The sequence below is a fragment of the Muntiacus reevesi genome, chromosome 20 (assembly GCF_963930625.1).
Source record: "Muntiacus reevesi chromosome 20, mMunRee1.1, whole genome shotgun sequence".
NCBI lineage: Eukaryota > Metazoa > Chordata > Mammalia > Artiodactyla > Cervidae > Muntiacus > Muntiacus reevesi.
The window spans coordinates 28824476-28847386 of record NC_089268.1 but is presented as its reverse complement, the minus strand read 5'-3'; the positions used below and the strand labels follow the sequence as shown (position 1 = coordinate 28847386).

At 50.8% G+C, this 22911-nt stretch overlaps 1 protein-coding gene and 1 pseudogene across 4 annotated transcripts in view; one reads left to right on the top strand and one right to left on the bottom strand.

The window, feature by feature from the left end:
* The window catches only part of LOC136151894 (BOLA class I histocompatibility antigen, alpha chain BL3-7-like), a 39649-nt gene extending 17123 nt beyond the window's left edge, over window positions 1–22526 (bottom strand). The window contains exons 1-8 of one of the 4 annotated variants that reach the window (XM_065913327.1): window positions 22263–22426; window positions 21672–21941; window positions 21187–21462; window positions 20306–20581; window positions 20086–20190; window positions 19623–19655; window positions 19433–19480; window positions 17607–19269 (exon numbers count right to left, since the gene is read on the bottom strand). In XM_065913327.1, coding sequence (XP_065769399.1) covers window positions 19265–19269; window positions 19433–19480; window positions 19623–19655; window positions 20086–20190; window positions 20306–20581; window positions 21187–21462; window positions 21672–21941; window positions 22263–22326 — 1077 coding nt within the window. In that variant the 5' untranslated portion in view covers window positions 22327–22426 and the 3' untranslated portion in view covers window positions 17607–19264. Of the gene's footprint in view, window positions 1–17606; window positions 19270–19358; window positions 19481–19622; window positions 19656–20085; window positions 20191–20305; window positions 20582–21186; window positions 21463–21671; window positions 21942–22262 lie in introns of those variants that run through there. The other 3 variants (XM_065913328.1, XM_065913330.1, XM_065913329.1) reach the window with 3 other exon arrangements.
* Window positions 6443–14408, top strand: LOC136151892 (MHC class I polypeptide-related sequence B-like; annotated as a pseudogene).
* Window positions 22527–22911: the final 385 nt, after the last annotated feature.

Genomic DNA, 22911 nt, shown 5'->3' with positions numbered 1-22911 from the left:
GTGCCCTAGAACTTGTGCTCTGTAGCAAGGAAATCTACAGCAATGAGAGGCTTGTGAACTGCCACTAGAAAGTAGCCCCTGCTCATCACAACTAGAGTAAAGCCCATGCAGCAATAAAGACCCAGCACAGCCAAGAATAAACAAATAAACATTTTTTTAATAAAAATAAAAATCAGTGCCAACAAAAATATAAATTTTAAATGTTAAGTCTGTGGTTCAAGTTAGAACATTACTAGGCAAACTGGGATATCTGAAACGTGTTGAAAAGGAGAATTTACTGTTTATCTAACAATGGATTTCATTGGCTCAAAAACTCAGGATTTTTGCATGAGTCATCGTCGTGGGGCAATGGTTCAAGACCAGTTCCTGGTTTCCTGTTTGCGGTTCTTATTTAGAGTCAAAGCAAATTAATTCCAAAATGTTCAAAGAAGAAATCAACATCCACAATGAAACTGAGTAAATGTAAAATCCTCCAAATTCAAGAAGATTCTACTTTTGCCCCAGGAATGACCTCACTGTGGGCAGCTGAAGATCCGGGGTCCTTTCTGAGGCTCCCAGGATGTAGGGGCTACTGAGCTATAGCCCTAAATAGAGTTATCCTTTCTACCTAACAAGTCCCACAAAGAATTACAGGCAGCTTCAGAGATCTCATCTGAACTAGCATTTTGGTTTTCTGGTGTTGGTTTGTTTGAGTATTTGTGTGGGCTTAGAAGTGTCACAACGATTTTCTCTTAATGATATTTCTTTGAGGGAATTTTATTCCACCCTAGGTGGCTCTGGGGCTTCTCTGGTGGCTCAGTAGTGAAGAACCCACTCACCAATGCAGGAGACCCAGGTTCGACCCATGGTTTGGGAAGATCCCCTGGAGAAGAAATGGCAACCCACTCCAGTATTCTTGTCTGAAAAATCTCATGAACAGAGGAACCTGGCAGGCTACAGTCCATGGGTCGCAAAGAGCTGCACACAACTTAGAAACTAAACAACAATAGTTCTCCATCTTCATCGTGGTGACATGGGCATGTCAATTGCCAAAACGCAACCAGCTATGTGTTTCAAATAGGTGTTTTATGTAAAGTATGTACTTTCAAATTTTTAAAAAATATAAATCACTTTGGAATGAGTCTTTTGGTTAGGTAAACAAAAGAAACAAGACACCTTGTCTTTTTGCTGAGAGCTGTGCCTTGCACATCTGGAGGGAGAAACTGGGCCACTTACTCCCCAGTGGTTCAGTTCAGTTCAGTCGCTGAGTCATGTCCAACTCTTTGCGACCCCATGGAGGGCAGCACGCCAGGCCTCCCTGTCCATCACCAGCTCCCGGAGTTTACTCAAACTCATGCCCATCAAGTCAGTGATGCCATCCAGCCATCTCATCCTCTGTCATCCCCTTCTCCTCCTGCCCCCAATCCCTCTCAGCATCAGGGTCTTTTCCAATGAGTCAACTCTTCACATGAGGTGGCCAAAGTATTGGAGTTTCAGCTTCAGCATCAGTCCTTCCAATGAAAACACAGGACTGATCACCTTTAAAATGGACTGGTTGGATCTCCGTGCAGTCCAAGGGACTTTCTAGAGTCTTCTCCAACACCATAGATCAAAAGTATCAATTATTCAGCACTCAGCTTTCTTCACAGTCTAACTCTCACATCCATACATGACCACTGGAAAAACCATAACCTTGACTAGACGGACCTATGTTGGCAAAGTAATGTCTCTGCTTTTTAATATGTTATCTAGAGTGGTCATAACTTTCTTTCCAAGGAGTAAGCGTCTTTAAATTTCATGGCTGCAATCACCATCTGCAGTGATTTTGGAGCGGTTAGGCAGTAACAAAAACAGCCATCTCCTTAATGCATTCAGAGAGAGATCAAACAGTTATGGCAAACTTTGAATAAAAGACAGATCTAGATAAAGAATAAAGATGTTAGAAATCATAAAATTACACTGTTAAAAATTCATCTCCCCTGTAGCGTTTTTCTCCCTTTCTCTTATCTTTTTCTTTCTTCAACCCTTTCCCCTTCCCTCCTTCCTTTTCCACTCTCACTTTGACAGCTTATTCCCTCGTTTTCAAGCACAGGTCACTCACCTGGGACCGGGCAAGGACCAAAGCCCAAGTCAGAGCTCACTCTGGCATTTCTAAAGGGTGAAGCAGCGCACGGCTCTGCAGCTATTGTCACTCTGGGTCTAGTTTCCTCCCTAACGTTGACAGAACCTCGGTGTGTGTATGTTTTCCTGGATGCTCAGGTTTCGCTTTCCCTGAGGTGTTCAGGTGGGATTCAAAGGCCAGCTCCGCGGAGGGCGCTTTCCTTCCGGAGGCGACGCGAGGCGGTGGGGAATGTACTTGGATCCTAGAATTCAAGAGCGGCCCCGTGGGCTCGGGGGCTCGGAAAAGCATCTCCCTATTCAGAATCGACCCAGAGGGTGCTTGAAATAAGTCGGGTTCCGAGATCTCCCTTCGGACCAACGACTGGGAATTTCCGCGGACCCGGGCAGATCTGCGTTTTCACAGGCTGCACCCTGGAGCCTGCAGATGTTAATTGTTGAGCAGTTTGAGAACCAGAAACCTAGATGCAGCTCACTCCTCTCCCAACCTGCCCATAAATTCCTTCATTCTGCTTTTTTTTAAAATCCACGAACAGCATTTCTTCCCTTTAAGCCAGAGTTAGAGGGGAGGGGTGATCTTCTGAGGGTTTGCCGAGCCCCGCCCTGGGTTATGTAAGCTCCCAACTTTCGGATTGTTTTCTGTTTCCTTTCCCGACCCTGTAGTGGTACCAGAGGTCAGCGGAGAGAAAGAGACCCGTGTGCCGGTGAGTCCAGGGGTACAAAAGAAAGAATGGAGAAAAACTAGTTTATAGAGCAAAGCAGGGGCGCCTGGAGGCTGGGTGGGCGGAGGAAAAGCACTTGGTACCCCGGACTAGCTGCGACCTGTGCTGGGGGAGGAGCCCCCCAATCTGGACTCCTACTTCCCACGCAGAGTAGTTGGCATTATCTCTGATTACAATCATCCCAAAATGCTGGGAAACAAACGAAGCATGGTAACGTTAGTATTAAAAGACTTTAGGGGAGAGGGAGAGGGTTCACCTAAGTGAACCAGCTTGCTGGAGCAGCCACACCCAGCAAGTCTTGAAAAGAAGACTGACTTGGAGGAAAAGGCTTGTCCAGCTGTCAGGAGAGCTGGCTTCCATCTGGCTGTCTATACCTTCACTACTCATTTATTTATTTATTTATGGCTGCTCTAAGTCTTTGTTGCTGCACAGGGGGCTTCTCTAGTTGCTGGGAGTCGGTCTAGAGCGGGGAGGGGGGTTCAGTAGTTGTGGTGAACCAGTGAAGTTGCTCACTCAGTCGTGTCCCATTATTAGTGACCCCGTGGACTGTAGCCTACCAGGCCCCTCCATCCATGGAATTTTCCAGGCAAGAGTACTGGAGTGGGTTGCCATTTCCTTCTCCAGGGGATCTTCCCGACCCAGGGGTCGAACCCAGGTCTCCTGCATTCCAGCAGACGCTTTACTGTCTGAGCCACCAGGGAAGCCCAGTTGGTACAGGGGCTCAGCTGCTCCCGGGCCTGTGGAGTCTTCCCAGAGCAAGATGGAACCCATATTCACTGCATTGGGAGGCAGACTCCATCCACTCTACTACCCGGGGGGGAGGTCCACTTTCACTTGTGGGCTTTAGCAGTGAAAAAGAATCTCTTTGGGATGGGACGGGATCCAATCTCTGACCTGCTAAATAAATTATGATGGTCAAAGTAGTTAACAAAACTGATGTGAAATCTAAGATGTGTTAAAACTTTCTGAGGCATGACATTTGGGTCCAGAGCAAAAGTATTGCATAAGGATCTTAGTGGAATGGTTAGTAATGAGAGGCAGTGTACAACTTTTTAAAAGCATTTGCAGGGACACAAACATGAAATGAACACAGTTCCTGATCCCGAAGTGACTCATTGTCTAATGGGGGGGTGTATAAAATGGTCAGATGGGGTTCAAGGCAGGGCACACTTGGTTTCATCAGGGTTTCAACAAGGGCTAGACCAGTTATTCTAAAACTGGATTCAGTGAGGGGGCTTTAAAGGATAGGAAGCCTAAGTCCAACCCAAGGGATACTAATTCAATTGGTTTTGGCCATGGCCTAGAGATCCAGACAGTAAAAACTCTCCAGGTGGTTCTATAAGCAGTCAAGTTTGAGGACCATGGTGGACATATTCCAAAGACCAAAAGATGTGCTTTGGGAATAAAGCACAGCTTTCAGTAGAAGAAGACTTTCAGGATGGCATTATTGTTATTTTTAAAATATAGTTCATATATCACTTAATTCACCCTTTTAAAGGAAACAGTTAAGTAGTTTTTAGTATAATCCCAAGGTTGTGCCACCCTTACCACCATCTAATTGGGATGCTCTTTTAGGATCTGTTGTTCCAATGGGCTGGAAGGCAGAGGAGAGTAACCCATAGGAGAGTGATGTGTAAGCAGTGGCATCCTGATGTTACAGAGAAATGGAAAATGGTGCCACCTAGCTGGTTGTGGCAGCTGCCACTTACGATGGAGCAGAGACATTGTGTGTTAATTCTGCAGATGGGGCAGCTGCGGATGGCTGTGGCCTTATAGTTATAAAGGAGACAGACCTGTGTTTAGGAAGCCTTTGCAGTTCTCTAGGCTGAGGTAGATGAAAGCTTGGACTAAGGTAGCCGCTGTGGGATTGAAAAGGGGTTGGAGGAGCTGACTGTGAATCCATGAGAGGCAGGGGGAAGGGGATCAGAAGGGACCAAGCTGGTGATGCTTAAAGAGAACTAGGAGAGGCTGGTGTGTGGAGTTTGCTTGTAGACCTGTTGGGTTTGAGGGCAGGACGGGCCCAGAGGTGCAGACATCCTGAGGCAGGTTGGAAAGGGAATCTGGAGAGGCTAGTGTTGGAGTGGATCATGGGGAGTCATCTCACTGACCCTGTGATTCCCCAGAGGCTGAACCAAGAGTCTCCTTGGGAGAATGCGGATACTTATAGGATGAGGCCACCAGAAGACACGTAGCAGTCAGTTGGAGGAGAAGGAGATTAGAGGGAGGGGATGTTTGTATATTTATGTCTGATTCATGTTGTTGTACAGCAGAAACCAACCATTGTAAAGCAGGTGTCCTCCAATTAAAAATAAATTTTTTAAAAAAAATGAAAGGAGAGAGAGAGAAGGGTTTGGACTCTGAGTCATTCATCCAGGGTAGTGACTTCTGAGAGGCAGAGTTGCTGAAATCTGCAAATCTGGTCTCAGTAGACTTTTTGTTTGCTTTCTCAGCAGCAGTGATTCTTCCTTGTGGCGCCTGGTCTGTTCCTTGCTTGGCTGGGACTTTCTTTCCTTGACGAGGGTGTGGGCTACTCTCTAGTTGGGCTGAATGGGCTTCTCATTCAAGGTGCCTTTGCCTTGTGGAGCAGGAGCTCTAGGGCACCCTGGCTTCAGTGGTTTTGGCTCAAGGGTTGAGTTGCTGTGCGCTGGCTTAGTTGCCCCGAGGCATGTAGGATCTTCCCAGACCAGGTATGGATCCCATGTCCCCTGTTCTGGCAGGTGGATTCTTAACCACTGGACCACCAGGGAAGGGAAGACCCTGGCTGATCTCAGTAGACTGTTGCCAGTAACTCTGCTGTGCGAGGAGGAGGGAGGTGGAGGTGGGTTGGGTTGGAAGAGAAGTTGTATTTCAAGGAAGAGCCCCAAATGGCCGGAAACGTTGAGGTGTCTCTAAAGCTCACCCTCCGTCTCACCTCCCTGGCATTTCTAGCCTTCAGGCTTTTAAAATCACTGCAGATGGTGACTGCAGCCATGAAATTAAAAGACACTTTCTCCTTGGAAGGCAAGTTATGACCAAGCTAGGTAGCATATTAAAAAGCAGAGACATTACTTTGCCAACAAAGGTCTGTCTAGTCAAGGCTATGATTTTTCCAGTAGTCATGTATGGATATGAGAGTTGGACTATAAAGAAAACTGAGCCCAGAAGAATTGATGTTTTTTAACTGTGGTGTTAGAGAAGACTCTTGAGAGTCCCTTGGACTGCAAGGAGATCCAACCAGTCCATCCTAAAGGAGATCAGTCCTGGGTTGGAAGGACTGATATTGAAGCTGAAACTCCAATACTTTGGCCACCTGATGCGGAGAGCTGACTCATTTGAATAGACCCTGAGCTGGGAAAGATTGAAGGCAGGAGGAGAAGGGGACGACAGAGGCTTGAGATGGTTGGATGGCATCACTACTCAATGGACATGAGTTTGGGTGAACTCCGGGAGTTGGTGATGGACAGGGAGGCCTGGCGTGCTGCCGTCCACGGGGTCGCAAAGAGTAGGACATGACTGAGCCACTGAACTCAAAAGAGATGCGGAAGGAGATCGGCTAACCAAGCAGAGGGGCGGGGCGGGGCGGGGCCGGGCCGGGGGCGGGGCCAGGGGCGTGGCCGTGGCGGGACCGCCGGCGGGCTGCCGCGGCCAGGGCAGGTGAATGAATTTGCGGGCCGGACTTCACCACAGCTCAGTTCCCCGCCGCGGTTCCTCGGGTCCGCCAGCTTTCGTGCGGTCCCGGAGCCTCTGGCAGGGAGACATGATCTGGGCCATGGGACTCTCTCTTTTCTGGCCGTTTCTAGCCGGCGCTGCCTTTTTTGTGCTCCCGGGTACCGCCGCCGGTGAGTGGGGTTCATTGAGGTCTCAGTCCGGACACAGCCCGGGGTGGTTTCAGGGGTCCGTGTGGTTAGTATTTGATGGGATTCGGTGAGCATCGCGGGGACCGTCTCAATTGCGGCGGGGGTTGGGCGAATAGAGGAGTTGGGGGGGGATGGGAGGAAGGTGAGGGCCGGGGTGGGGTGGGGTGTAAGGTCAAGGAGCGGCCGGGAACTTCACTCGGTGTGTGGCGAGCGCTGCATCCCGCTTTTCAGTCTCTCCAGTTCCTAGCCATTGCTCTCCCTGCCCTACCTGCTCTCCCCGGGTTTCCTCCTCATCACATGTCTCAGTCCGCAGATTCCCCTGATTGACAAGGCAGCCTGGTCCCCACCCCGCTCCTTGTCGCTCCCCACCCTCACCTCCCCCCCTCCCGCCTCACCTCCCCCCCCCCCCCCCACCCCGCTGCTCTCTCGAATGGCGCCCAAGTTTCTTCCAGGTCCCAGGCTCAGGCGATCACTTCTTAGCCGTCTGTGGGGCGCCCTCTTCGGCCCCTGAAAGTTGTCCTCTCCTATTTTTAGCTCTGCCGTCTCTTATTTCTGGCCGCGGGAAACAAGGAGTTTCCAGGCAGGCGGCGTTAAAAGTCCTCAGACCCGAGAGTCAGGGCCCTTCTTCTAGTGACCCGGGCCTCTGGGAAGGGGCAAGCTCGATCCACACTCTTCCTACTGCTATGGGCACTGTGGCGGCTCCTGAATCACTGACGGAGGTTAGGTCTGCGGGTTTGGGGACCAAAGGATTCTTCCTGCGATTTCCGTGGTCTCGCCTCCCCTCCCCCCTTCCCCCCCTCCCCCACTAACGTGAGCTCTAATTTTCCGCTGTGCCTGTGGTCCCACAACTGAATCTCTCCTTACTACCTCGCTCGCTGGCCCTCGAGCCCCCTCAGAATTTGCGCTCCCCGCTCCGTGCTGCCCCCTCCCCTCTATCGTTCTCTGAGCTCTTCCTAGGGCGTCCCCACCCTCATCCCTTTTCCCGCTACAGGCCCCTCCCCTCCCCTCACGGGTCTTTTCCTGCGAGCATCGGTCACCTGCAAGGCTTCTACCTCCCCTCAGCTTGCACTAACCTTACTTTTCCTGGGATGACTTTTACCCATGGATTTTCCCCTCCAAATAGGTGATGCCCTATTTTCATCACCAGGGGGAGCTCTCCTGCCAATGATCCCTGGGCCTTGAGCACAGAGCCCAGCCCCTGGGGGAGGATCTGTCCCCCACTTGACACCCATCTTCCTACCTCTGCCCCCGTGCAGGCACCTGCTCTTGGCCCTCTTCCAAGGGGGGCCTTTCACCCAACACCGGCCCCTCCCCCACTCCTGCATCCTAAACCTCACCCTCTGGATTCCTCCACTCTCCAGGCCACAGATGCTGGACTCCATTTGCCCCAGTCCCTCTGCAGCTCCCCCCATGGCACCTGCCCTGCTCCCAGCCTTGTTCAAGTGCCTTGGACCCTCACCAAGTTCTCATCAATCACAGGCCCCCTGGTGCCCAGAATCTCCACCTTACCCTCACTCTCCCTCACCCAGGGCATCCCTCCTCTTCTGTCTTTACCTGAACCCAAGGCGGGGGGTGGAGGGGGTGGGGTGGTCACCCCTGAGCCATGCTCATCCCCTGCCCCTCAATCCCAGGCCCTCACCACATCTCCTCTGCAGTCTCTTCCCTTCCCACACAGTAGGAATACTGCCCTTGGTCCACTGCCCACCTCCTTAGCCTTCATCACTCTCTCTTTGGTTCCACAACCCCAGTGGGCTCTCACTATCTCAATCTTGAATCCAAAATCCTTGTTTATGCCTCTTGGTCAGCAGGCCTTTCCCACAGGGAGTCTTCTCCCAGGTCCCCGCCCCTGCTTGCTGGATGCCTGACCCTGACCCTCCGTGGAGGTGTGACGTCACTCCCTCCAACCCCTCCACCACGTAGGTGCTTCCAAGTGTGCACCTTGGCTTTCAGTTCTATCTTCTCTGGCCACCCTACTCCTAATTCTCCATGACCCTTGTGCACATTGACTGACTCCTCTCAGGGGACACCCCCATTCGGGGCCTCACCAGGCCTCTTTGCGCTCTGGGCCCAGACCCACTCCTTCACCTCCCCCAGGTTACTGGCCACCTTCATCTCTCTTGGGGCTACAGCCCAGCCCCTCTGGCCCCTCTCCGTCCTGCCTCAGCCTCCCTGGAGACCCCCCTGTCCATGATGAGCCTGCACCAGGGGCAGCAGCCCTTGATCTCCATCTCCTGACCCCCCTCTGACCAGGGATGCCTCTGGTCCTGGGTCTGACACTGCTCTTCCCTCCCTCTGACTCCACCTCCCCTCTCCCTCTTCCTGCCTTTCCCCTTGCCCTCCTGCCTGGACCCTTAGGGAGCCGACGCCTCCCTGTCCTGGCACTTGTCCTACATGTGTGTCCATCTCCACCCTCTCCCTCCACTTCTCCATTCCCCTCTCCCTCCTTTTCTTCCCCATTTTTCCTGTATGGAAATCCTCATTCTGGTCCCTAAAACACATGCTTCTTCTGCATCCTCAGCAGCTGGAGCAGGTCAGGACACAGAACTTGTCTGTTAAACATCTGATGTGCACTTGTCTCCCACAAAGCAGCTTCATTTGTGGTTCCTCCTTCCCCAGGATCCCATAGGCTTTCTTACAACACGAAGGTGCTGTCCCAGGATGGCTTTGTGCAGGCCAGGTTTTCTGCTGAGGGATACCTGAATGGTCAGAACGTCCTGAACTATGATCACAAGAAAGGCAGGGCAGAGCTCCAGGGACAGTGGGCTGAAAGACTGGGAGCAGAGATATGGGAGAAAGTGTCCAAGGACTTGAACGAGACCTTTAAGGACCTGAGAAAACGTCTAGCAGAAATCCTGTCCCTGCAGGAAGAGAAAAGAGGTGAGAGGGCAGAGGGGGCGAGAGTGCTGTGGGGCATTTTGCAGGAGGGTCTGCAGCCCAGAGCACGGGCCTCTTTCCTCTGAATTTGGGGATGGGGTGAGGAATTGGGGTCTGTGAGTTCAGCAGCACAGGGAAGACATGGAGGGAAGCAGGGGGCAGCCCTCTATCTGGACTTTCTCACTTGGGTGGGAGAACAGAGGCCCTCGGGACCAGAGGAGTCACTGCTCGGGGGGTGGGGATGGGGCAGGCTTACATTTCCTCCAGGAGACCGTGGGCTGTGAGATCCGTGAAGACAGCCACCCCCGGGGCTTCCGGTTTCTCCACTTCGATGGGGAGCTCCTCCTCTCCTGTTACCCGGAGGCCCACGGATGTACCTTGCCCCAGTCCTCGACTCGGACCTTGGCCATGGAACTGAAGGAGTCCTGGGACACAGACGGCTTTCTAAGCAAGCATTACTGGGCCCACATGCAGGGAGAACTTTGTAGAGGATTACGGGGCTACCTGGAATCCTGGACGGGCTTCATGGAGAGGACAGGTACTGACCCTGGGCCAGGCCCTTCCTCTGCCCCGAACTTAAAGCCTCCCATCCCGACTTGCCCACGGGACCCTCCCTGTCCTCTGGGTGTGTATGTGCTCTGTTGGCATGGTGTCCTGGGATTTCTTTCCTGTTCTGTTAAATCCACTGTAGAAAGATGGGTGGGTTGGGGGAAATGAATTGTCCCTGTGTCAATCGTCCAGGGGAGCAGCGGGTCCTCTGACAGAAACTATATGAGGGGAGGTGGGTGTCAGGCAGCAGAGGAGGCCCTTAGATGGGGATGGGCCCTTGGCTCCTATCCTGCCTGATCCAGAAAATTCCCTCTAGTTCCCAGGAGCCCACCCTTCACAGGCGCCTCCCCAGCATCAACAGTGGATCCAAGAGAGTGAGGCCCATCCCACCCCTCCCCTTCCCCGCCAGAGGACTTGGGGCCCAGGGTGCAGAACAGACTTGGAGCAGGCCTGGGGGGAAGAGGGCTCAGCCAGAGGTGACAGTGAGGAGGAGCAGCCCTGTGCACCCCGTCTTCCTTCGAGGGAGCAGGGCTTGGCCACGGGCCTCACTGGCTCTGTGCTTTCTCCCCACAGTGCCGCCAGCTGTGAATGTGACCCGCAGCCAGGACTCGGAGGGCATGGTCCACCTCACATGCAGGGCTTTTGGCTTCTTTCCCCGGAATATCTCAGTGGCCTGGTTTCGGGATGAGGAACCCATGAGCTGGGATGCCCTGGAGTCTGGGGGTGTCCAGCCTGATGAGAACGGGACCTACTACACCTGGAAAACCATAACAGTTCCCCAAGGAGAGGAGCAGCGGGTCAAGTGCGTTGTGGAACACAGCGGGAATCACAGTACACACCTCGCACCTTTGGGTGAGACTGGGGTGAGCCTGGAGGGGGTTGTGACCCTGGGAGGGTCAGAGGCCAGAGTCAGGGAGAGGAGAGCAGGTTGTGGCTCTGGGTGCCCGGGTTGTATATAATAAGGTCCTTTTTCAGGAAAGACCCTGGTGCACCAGAGATCACGGTGGATTGTGAGCATTCCTGTTGCTGTTTTTATCATCGGATTTTGTGTCTCTTGTTATATTAAGAACAGGAAGACAGTATCAACTACAGGGAAGCCAGGTGAGAAATCTGTGCAGGGCGTGCACTGCATGAGATTCAGCGTCGATGAGGATTTCAGCTCCCTGCTCTGTTCTCAGCTCTCTTTGTTTTCTCTCAGGCTCACTAGGGCTTGTCTGGAGAGCATGTGTTGGATTATGTGCTGGTTGGGAGGGTCTAGGTGATCAAGGAACCAGAGAGAACCTTTAGTAAAGTGTCTGTACCTGGTGAGGAGGGGATAAAAACCTGAAGAGGAATTCAGAGGAAAGGTGATGACCTAAGTGCCTGTCTGCATTTCTTCCCCCGGATTTTCAGTCATTATTAAAAATCCAAGTGAAAGGATCATAAGGCTCAAACTATGGGTCGGTGGATGGTCAGAGCCCTGCATGTGATGTCCCCTTGCCAGGCCCCACTTAGAGATGTCTGGCAGTCTCTCAAATTCCTCCTCCATGAACTATCTTCTGAGTTGAGTGTCTGCTGGATCACTCCCAGCCTGTACCTTTCTCAAGTTCCCATCAAGTGCCCGCATGCTTGCTGGGCTCTCCTTCCCCATAATATGGAGGACTAGTAGATATCCCTTGACCATTTGAGGAGAGGAGACCAGTCAATCCTCAGGCAACTGGGCACTGATTTTATCCTATCTCCAGGTTTTTCCTACCTAGCCCCTTGGGACACAGTCCAAGGGCTCTTTAGAGCAGGGCCCTGGGTCTGCGCTCTGTGGCCTCACCCTGCCCCCTGAGTCAGTTCCCTTGCTCATGGTGGTCACTGCCTTGTAGATTTTGAGGAATGGATGATCACTTTGATTTCCCCATCATCGAGTGGGTTGAGGGGAGAGGAAAAGAGAAGCAGAGCTTTGTGTGTGGCAAAGCACAAAGACAGAACGTGGAACAGAAAAAGGTGGCAGAGACTAGGCTCCTGTCGAGGCCACCTCTTCTGTGTCAGTTGCCTTGTTGGGGGCTTGGTTTCTTATCTCCAAACCTAATTCCTGTATCAGTCGGCATTCGGCCTTGGCACACAGGGGTCGTTAGTTCTCACAGCAGCAGACTCTGTCAGTGCAGCACCCAGAGCAGGGACCCAGCAGATCTGTAGTTTCTCCTGCTCTTATCTGGGGAACATCGACTCTGGTTCCTCTGGGGCATAAATGGTTGTCTTGTATGTATTGGGGCATTTACTGGGAAAACTGTGAAAATTATGTGCTAATTTCTCAAAATCACTTTTGAAGTTTCTAGTGTTCAACAAAATTGTTTATGATTTCAGGTGGGAGACCTTAATAGGATTTCCATGCATATTAAATGAAACAGGAATTCAAATGGGGCGCTCCCGCTGGGAGGTGGAGGGTGGGATGGCAGTCCCAGGGTGCAGAGGGGGTCAGGTACAGCCTCATTCTGGGGAAGTTCTCAAGAATCCCAATCCACATTGAAAAGCAGATCCCCTGCAGGTAGTGACTCCCTGGCTGAGCAAGGCAGGAGGGCCTGCTCTGCCTCAGCCCAGCCCAGCGCTTGGAGTGGAGCTGGGATCCCCAAGAAGGAGCAGGAAAGGCCAAGTGCAGCCTAGCAGCCTGAGCAGAGAGTGAGGGTTGGGGCAAGGCCAGGGGTGCTCCAGGGTCCGTTCATGGGGAGAGTCCAGGGCAACCCAGTGTTTCCAGACAGGGCTGCTGTCCCCTGGGCCTCCGGATGGGCTTTCCAGTTCGGAGCTGCTGGCTCAGGGCTGGGTTGAGGGGGAGTGGGGCTGCAGGAGGTGGAGCTCAGGGTTGAGGCGGAACCGGGCGGTGGAGCAGGTGCTTGTGCAGGTGAGGAGGCCGAGAACTGAGGAGAGAAAGGAGCTGTGTGTGTGTCCACTCCCGGGCTGGAGGAACATGGAGCTGGGTCCTGTCTGTGAGGGAGCCTCACATTGCGTTAGAGAATGGATCTGGGTTCAAGGCAGAAAGGCCTTGGGTTTTCACTCCTGGATCTTGTCCTTGTGTCCTGTGACTTCTGTCCCTGTTGTGGAGGGTGGTGGCACCAGGGACAGGTGATGATGTTGATGGAGTCAAGGGAGGAGTTCAGCAAGAGCTGGGAAAAAGGAGGCAAAAAAAAAGAACAGGTGTGTTCTTCCCTCAGAGGAAGGCAGAATCTGACTTTGAAGCAACTGAAGGAGAATCTCTGAGGGAATGAAAAGCATTATTCTGCAACCAGTTGGTCAGTTATTTATTGGTTTTTCTTTTTCCCCAGAGCCTATTAGCCTACAAGACCAGGATCAATTCCAGACGGAGCCAACTGATCATAATGGCCTCACAACTCAGAATTTCAGTCCTCCTGTCAGACTCAGCTCCTCAGTTTAACAGGGGAAGCTTAGAATCTGCAGCCAGGAGGCCTGAATTCAGTCCTAGTTCTGGTCTTAATAGCACTTTTTCTTTTATGTGTGTTATTAATTTTATTATTGTAAAATTATTTTTATTTTATATTTTATTTTTAACTGGAGAATACTGGCATTATGATGTATCAGTTTCTGCCACACAGCACTGTGAATCAGGCATAAGTCTACAGGTATCTCCTCCCTCTGCAACTTCCCTCCCACCTTCCCCATCCCGCTCCTCTAGGTCGCTGAGCACCAGGCTGAGTACCTAGTCAGGTCCTGTTCCCTCCCTGCCTGGTGCACACGATGCACAGTAAGCTAATGGGAATAGAGAACTCATTCCATATCTGTTTATCCCAGTAGCTTTTTACACTCACTGATGTGTATGTTTCAATGCTACTCTCAATTCATCCCACCCTCTCCTTCCCTCACAAGTCCATTCTCCCCGTCTGCGTCTCTATTCCTGCTCTGTAAATAGTTCATCAGTACCATTTTTCTAGATTCCATATAGATGTATTTTTTGTTTTATTATTATTATTTTTGAAGGTAGTTGAATTATAGTAGAACACATTCCTTGTTGAGGTCTCCATTTCTTCATCTACAAAATGAGAAAACTAGTGTCTATTTTGTTATGATTGGGATGATTAAAACCGATAATATATCTGACGTGGTTACAGCTGCACCACACTCGTAACTAATATTAATTTTGCTTTTTACATTATAATAGAGCACATGGACAACAAATTATTACCAATAAGTTTATCTGCCTGTTTCCTTATTGTGGCTACTCCAGAGATGACTGCTAGCAGATTTCTGGAAATCTAAGGTTCCCTTCACACTTGTCACATTCATATATACATTACTTCGTGTCTGTAACATCTGTATAACTTCATATTAAAAGTTTTAACTGCTCTTTAAATATACACATCTGGATTGCATTTTGTTTCCCATGCTGGGAAGGGACAGTGTGTAAGTTTTTGGGGAAAAGGAGAGTTTTATCTCAGCCTTGAGGAGGCTCTAATAATCCCCCACCACTCTCTCCCCCCAGCTCCCATTGTCTGGCAGGTTCAGCATAAAGGGCTGGGGGATAATGCAGTGGGACACCTGGGGCCAGTGCTCAGTGGCTGACCCTGGGGGGAATCTGCCCTGAGCAGCTGTCACCCTCATGTGATGAAGCTGAGCTGAAGGGCTATGTCGGGGAGGGGACAGGACAGGGTTTGGGGGCTTCTGATTAGGAGGAATACGGCTCAGTCTGCTTCTAGGGAGCCATGACTGTTGGGGATGAGTGTCCTGAACTGAGAGAATAAAGGAGCCCAGAATGTGGCGGGCTGGGCAGCATCTCCCTTCATGAGCTCAGGCTGATTTCCACAGGCAGACGGGAGGTGAGACTTCTCCATCAGCCCCTCAGTCGTTCCTGACTTCTGGTCTGGGGGCACACAGGTGAGCAGTGCTCTCCTTGGTCAGGACCACCTTAACCTCACCCAGGTAAAGCATTTGTGGCAGCGTGTTCTAAGGGGCACCTCCCACAGACCCGAGACAGATGACAGGAGCACTTTCTGCAGCAGGACCGGACTGGAAGCAAGAGGGTGACAAAGGGTTCTCCTAGGCCGGTGTGTTCCCTCCCTGCCTGGTGCACACAATGTACAGTAAGGTAATGGGAAAAGAGAACTCATTCCGTATCTGTTTATCCGAATGGGATGGTATATTCTTTCATGGTTTTATTCAAGGTTAACGTCATCCACGCAGTTGTGCATGCAAGTTTCCATTCGAGTATTTTTGCATTTTAGTAAACTCTCAAGTGTCATTTGTTGTACTCAGCTTTCATTAAGCATAAACTTTCATCCTCATTCATTTCCTTGTGTGATTATTTCATCAAAGGCACCACTGGCTGTAAATTAAGAAGTCAAATATCTGTGCATGATTTCTCATGATACAGATTCTTATTATAATCCTGATTCTTCTCAATTTCTGCTTTCCCATAGGTGATCACTTTGAATAATGTTTAGCTGATTCTTTCGGCTTTTATTTCTGAATCTATAAACACAATGCCTTATTAGAACCGCTGCTTGATTTTTTGTCACAGCCACTGTCTGTTCCATCACACAGGGGCTGATGCAATAGTTAACAGTTATTGCTTTCTTTCACTCTTCCCATTCCTTCAGTTTCCCACTTTATTTATATATTGATCATACTTAGTTCATTCAGCTTTTTCTTTTCCATTACTAATACACAGGTCAACTAAAAAGATGCTCAACTTAAGACGTGTGAGTTAAGTTTTATTTGGGGCAAAATGAGGACTGCAGCCTGGGAGACAGCACCTCAGATAGCTCTGAGAAACAGCTCCAAAGAGGTAGGGAGGGAAGGTCAGTATATATGATTTTGGTAAAGGGGCACTTCAGTGCAATCAGGTACTTCTCTTCCCAAGGTTTTCTGGTCACAAGGAGCTGATCTCACCATGAAAGGGTTTAATGCTTTTCTACATATGAGGAAATGAAGCGATCCAAAGAACTGGAAAAGGTCAGTTTTCATTCCAATCCCTAAGAAGGGAAATGCCAAAGAATGTTTAAATTACTGTACAATTGTACTCAATTCACATGCTAGCAAAATTATGCTCAAAATTCTTCAAGCTAGGCGTCAGCAGTATGTGAACTGAGAACTTCCAGATGTACAAGCTGGGTTTAGAGAAGGCAGAGGAACCAGAGATCAAATTGCCAGCATTTGTTGGATCACAGAGAAAGCAAGGGAATTCCACAAAAACATCTACTTCTGCTTCATTGACTATGCTAAAGCCTTTGACTGTGTGGATCACAACAAACTGTGGAATAGTCTTCAAGAGATAGGAATACCAGACCACCTTACTTGTCTACTGAAAACCTGTATGCAGGTCAAGAGGCACCAGGTAGAACCAGACACGGAACTGAGGACTGGTTTAAAATTGGGAAAGGAGTATAATAAGGCTGTACATTGTCCCCTTGCTTATTTAACTATATGCAGAATACATCAGGCAAAACACCGGGCTGGATGAATCACATGTTGGAATCAAAAGTGCCAGGAGAAATAAATATCAACAACCTCAGATAAGTAGATGATCCCACTTTAATGGCAGAAATGAATAACTAAAGAGCCCCTTGATGAGGATTTGTTTTTGCTGATTATGTTCTATGAAGTTCTCATGAATTCAGCTCTAATGACTGCTCTGTTTGCATGACTCTTTGAAGAAGTATGGATAATTTGGATATTCCATCAGTTTTTCCTTTTTTGGAAATGTCGTCCTGGACCCTTCTGACATGCTCCCACCTGGTCTGGATTCTTCTGCATCTGGAGCAGAGCCATCCTCTTAGGATCTCCCTCCACCACCAACTGGGCAGCACTTTAAAGTGCTGTGGATACTGCGTAGAACAGGGAACTCTACCCAGCACTCTCTAGCGGTGTATATGGGGAAAGAATCTAAAAAAGACTAGATATATAGAGATCTGATTCACTGTACTGTCCAGCAGAAAGTGACACAGCACTGTAAATCAATTACACTCCAATGAAAACAAAACAAACAAGTAAGCAAGCAGACCTCTACCCTGGATGTCATTTATTAGTCACGTGTTCTTTCAGTCAAACCGAGGGCCTGCAATGTACCAGATCAAGTTCCAGGTCCAGATCTTTGCTCTAACAATTGAAATTTGACATTTTTGTCCATCCCTCTCTCCCCTTCACCTGATTAGGAGCATTTCCAGATTAGGAGAATTGCCCACTGAAAGAGTCTTGGTAGGAGGCAGAGATCACCTTCCTCCATTAAAGAAGAAAACCCACTTTCCCAAATATTCTTGCCAGAGCACACAGCATGATGCTGAGGTCCCACCACTCAGGTGACCACATGTCAGACTCTACTCAGGCCGCTGTGATACCGAGAAGCTGAAACTATGCAGGATGCATCTGACAAGGGAGTCGAGAGTGGGAGTCACACCACACCCAGTTGTCAGCAGCCTCAGTGATAGCCGTCCTCAGCGCGGGGTCCACGTCCAGCACGAGGGGCTCACTGTGTGAGCAGTGACACTGTGCCCCAGCGGGGGCGAAAGTGCCTTTGTGGGACCTGGCCTGGAGTGGACACTGTGGATCCTATTCCCATGGAGCCATATATATATAGTACAATATGTCTAACTTAATTTGGATCCCATTGTTAGCTCCAAGAATGAATGAGGAGAACTCAACCTGGAGAATAGATTCAGAGAGCAAGGATTTCATTACACTGAACTCTGAACCACTGCTTAACTCTTCAGGTGGAATAAGAACAATATAATTTCTCAACATCACACCTCATAATTGACAATATGAATTGTCAATATAAATTCCCTTTTCTTTCTGAAGGAAAAAACCACTTTTAAATGTGGATTTAAGACCTCTCTCTGGTCACTCGCTCTCATATACCTCAGGGGTTCCCAAATTGGCTGATCGTCAGAATTGCTTGTGCGGCTTTCCCGAAATGCTCAGCCTCTCCCCAGAACCACCTTCTCAGAGTATTAGGACAAGATCAAGGGATTGCTTATTTAACAACCTCTGTGTGTGAAGCTGATACACAGCATGTGGGAATCCTGGTCTACATTTGTTCTTGCTACTAAAAGTGTGATCTGAAGACCAGCAGCATCAGCACCAACCTTATTACAAATGCAGATTCTCAGGCTCTACTCCCAACTGTCTAGATTTAATGAGGGTCCAGGGAGTACCAGCATCCCCACCCTGGACCCCGCACTAATCCTACAGACTCCTCTTCTGCATCACTCTCCCTTCACCTCCTGATTCTGCACAGCAGTTAGACTGACGCTCCTAGCAAGCAGTCACACCAGGTCATCTTCTATTCAAACCATCTTATGAGACCACATCTTTCACAGACATCAGACACCTTCCAATATGCTAGAGGCACACGTGATCTGGCCAGACACTGGATCTCATCTCAATTCCTCGTTCCTCCAGCCACATCTGCCTCCTGGCTTTTCCTTGAACACAGAAACTCTCCTGCCCTCCTGCATTTGCACTGGAGGCTCCTCTGCCTGGAGAGAACTTCCCCCAGACATCCTAGTGGACATTCTCTCACGTCCTTCACATCTTTACTCCGATATCATCTCCTCAATGAGGCCTACACTGACCACCCTAGTAAAACAGCCACATTCCCGGTACCCACACACGTCTACTCTCGGTAACCTTCCTCAGAGAACTTGCCAGTCTCTAGGCAGACACTTTCCTCACTTATAGGCTCACTCTGACCCATCTCACCAGAACATAGGGCACGAGGCCAACAGAGTGTGTCTGTTGTTAGTTCACTGAGGTTTCACAGATGCAAATATAGAGCGTCATCTATTTGGCACACAACAAATATCAGATGAAGGAATGATGAGTGTAGATGGCTCTGTATTCTATATTTATTAATGTGAACTCAGGCCACTTGCTCTCTCACGGCAGCTACAGTACATTATCCATTCACACTGACATCAGTGCTGCCTGTACTTTCCGCACAAGATCTGATCACCCCTCCCTCTCACATCCACCAGTCTGCACTCTACACATAATGATATTTTCTCTTCAGAAAAGATGTGAGGCTGTGACTATTAGGTACCGCTTTTTAAATCCCAGAGTTTGGATTGGAAGAGGTTGGCAGTCTCCCCACCTCTTCATCTTATGCTAATAGGAGCACAGACACATTCAGATGCAGCTTCAGAAAGAGCGGTCCGGGGATCTGACGTCACAAAGCAGGACCGAGCATCACTCAGTCCCCACAAGGCAGCTGTCTCACACTGTGAGAGAAAAGAATCAGGAACCAGTTCAGGTCAGTCGTGTAAGAGCTGACATTCTTCACAGCCCCTCACATGCTCACATGTCCCACTCAAAGATCCCCGCCACCCAGTGTGTCCTCTCTGCCCCAACTCCTCTCCCAATCTAGACTCTTGAGGGTCTCACCTTTAGGAACCGTGAGAGACACATCAGAGCCCTGGGCACTGTCACTACCTGGGGGAGAACGAGACCAGGATGTGGTCAGAACCCACTGGAGAGAAACTAGAGAAGGCCCTTTGAGGAGGGTAAGCCCCCCATGGCCTCCTGTCTGCACCGTCACAAAGGGTTTCAGGAATCACACTCCCTCTGTACTTACTTGCAGTCTGGGTGTAGCCCCCTCCGTTTTCACCTGTGAGAAGAAAGTATCACGTGAGAGACCATGGAGCAGACTGAGTCATGAGACTCTAGAGGAACTCCCTAGTCTGGACGACAAAGAACTTCTCAGAACTGTGACCAAAAATCCAGGATAGGCTCAGGAACATGAAGGAAGGAGACGTGAGGGGACTGGACCACCTGCCTTCCTGGAGGTCTGTCCTCAGCAGGCACATTCCCTTCTGACCTTCAAATGCTGAGAAACAGGCTCCCAAATGGAATTATGAAGATGAAAAATTCGTCTTTCATTTTCACATGTACTTTACAAAAGTCTCAGTCTTAGCATCAGTTCATATTCAACATGTGTGTGGAGGGTACTTTCCAGTAATGAGGCAGCCAAACTTGCATTGGGCCAGAAACCCACCCAGTGAGACAAGAAAACTCAGATCCCTCCCTCCTTTCTCTACCTGAGCGCTTCCTCCTCCAAATCACAGCTCCAGTCACCACAGCAAACATTAGGAGAACCAGGCCAACAATGATGCCCACGATGAGGACGGAGGGCTGAGGAGGTTCTGTGGAAGAAAGGGAAGGGGCCAGACTTCAGGCTTCAGTCCTGACCTTGCTGAACGTGTCCAGAAGGGTTCCTGCTTTATCTGAGAGGAAGCTCCATTCCTACCCCCTCCTTACCCCATCTCAGGGTGAGGGGCTCCTGAAGCCCCTCATGCTGTACATGGCACGTGTATCTCTGCTCCTCTCCAGAAGGCACCACCAGGGCTGCCCACTTCTGGAAGTTTCCATCCCCTGAAGGCCTGGTCTCTACAAGCTCCATGTCCTGAGTCTGGTCCTCCCCGTCATGCTGCCAGGTCAGTGAGATCTCCTCAGGGTAGAAGCCCAGGGCCCAGCACCTCAAGGTGACCTCACGGTCAGAGATGGGGTGACGGGTCACATGTGCCTTTGGAGGGTCTGAAGAGGAAGAATCAGAAAATTCACACTCCATGGGCCACTGAAACAGAACCACGTGACCATACTGAGAATGGGTGAGATAATGGGTTTGAAAAGAAGCAGCACAGACACCAGACACCAGCCTGGAATCTGTGGTCTGGGCAAAACTCCTAGTTCTTGGAAAGTTCTGGAGTCAGGGTGAGTGCCAAGGTAGGAGACTTCATGTCAGGGGAAAATACAGAGTAATGGTCCTGATTTGGGTGAAGGCTGAATATCTCAGAAAAGCTGGAGTCTGGTCTCCTTAAGATGTTCTCAGGGTGAGAACAGGCCCTGAGAGAGAGTCATGGTTCACAAGATGGCAGTCAGAGTCAAAGGGAACCGCTGACCAGTTATTTCAGGGATGCTTTTCTGCTTCTCCAAAAACACTGAATGCTTTAACTGTCCTTCAGAGAAGTGGAGCCACTGGCGTGTCACTGGCTTCTACAGAATATGAAAACCTGGGGAGACTCCCCCCTCTCCAGACAAGAAGTTGGGGTGGTGTTCCCAGAAGGACCCCATTTTTCTCTCCTCGTGGAAAGCCGGCTCCAGCCTGAGAGGAGATCAGGGAGGCCCGGTGCGCCTCGTACCTGCGCGCAGCAGCGTGTCCTTCCCGTTCTCCAGGTGTCTGCGGAGCCACTGCACGCACTTGACCTCCAGGTAGTTCCGTTGGAACTCAGCTTCACCGGAGATTTCCCACTTGCGCTTGGTTATCTGAGCCACCGTGTCCGCCGCGGTCCAGGAGCGCAGGTCTTCGTTCAGGGCGAGGTAATCCGCACCGTCATAGGCGTTCTGCCAGATCCCGCGGAGGAGGCGCCCGTCCGGCCCCACGTCGCAGCCAAACACCCACTGGAGGGTGTGAGACCCTGACCCGCCCCGACCAACCGCGGTGATTAAACCCAAACTGAAGATGAAACCGGGTCAAGTCCCCGCCCCTCCCCCGCCTACTCCCGAATTGGGGAGCGGTGAGGGTCCCGCAATGTCGTGGTGACCCTCGGACCCAGAGATTCGGGGTGACCCCAGTCAGTCCCTGGGGATGGGGGTCGTGACCTGGACCCGGGTCCGCGACGCTCACCGGCCTCGCTCTGGTTGTAGAAACCGGGCAGGGTGTTCAAGCCTGACCGCAATCTCTGTTGAGCTTTCTTGGCATCTCGTGTAATCTCTTCCCAGTATTCCGGCCCCTCCTGCTCCATCCACGGCGCTCGCGGCTCCATCCTCGGATTCGGGGCGTCGCTGTCAAACCGTGCGAACTGCGTGTCGTCTACGTAGCCGACGGCAAAGAAACGCGGCTCCCCGAGGCCGGGCCGGGACACGCTGGTGCAGAAATAGCTCAGGGAGTGGGAGCCTGGGGGCGGGGAGGGGTGAGATCCCGCCCGACATTCCTCCTGGCGCGGGTCCCGGGTCAGAGGTGATGGGGCCGGGAGTGGGGAGGGGGCTAGGGGCACGTGAGACCGACAAGGTCGGAGAAGGACCGGGACTTCTTGGGGGAGAGAAAAAGGGGCGGGAAGCAGGGGAGGGACAGGACGGGACCAGGTGGGACAGGACGGGTCTGAGCGAGGGCGGCGGGGTGGCTCCTTCCCGGGGGTCCTCCCCACCACCCTCGGATCCCCGGGCGGTCCCCTCGTCCCTCCCCGCAGAGGCCGTTCCCTCCCGACCCCGCACTCACCGGCCCAGGTCTCGGTGAGGACCAGGACCCCCCAGAGCAGCAGGAGGAGGGTTCGCGGCCCCATGACCCGTATCCTCCGGGTCTGGGGAGAAACCGAGTCCCGGTGGAGGGTGGGGGTGGGCGTTGGTACTGGTGGAAACTTTATAACCTGGATCCGTAGGGCCGATGATTGGCTTCTAGAAACCAGACACCCAATGGGAGTGAGAACTAGGGCCGCGACACGAGTGTCTGAGCAGAAAGGCACAACACAGTTTGCGAAGAGAAAGTGAAACTCGAGGAGACTAGGGATCCCAACACAGACAGCCCCCCGCCGCAAACAAGGCCCTTGACTCTGAGACGCTGAGATCCTGAGAACCACATCCGGTACCTGGGACTTTGCCCTGATCCCTCCTCTCCTGCACAGAGAACTCTGCAGTCACACTGTCCCTGAGTCCTGGTCCAGCGACTGTGTAGTCAGATAGTTTCAGAACATTTTGGTCAGGATATTTATATAGTCCTACAAATTAGTGAGGACCCCAAGGATAATTTTGTTTATGTGGTTGCTTCTGTCGATATTTTCCATAGTAGAAATAACAGTTTAAAATTTTTTAACTAACGTACTTATAATAATGTTAATAACCCATGTTAGTTTATATGAAAATATTTCTCC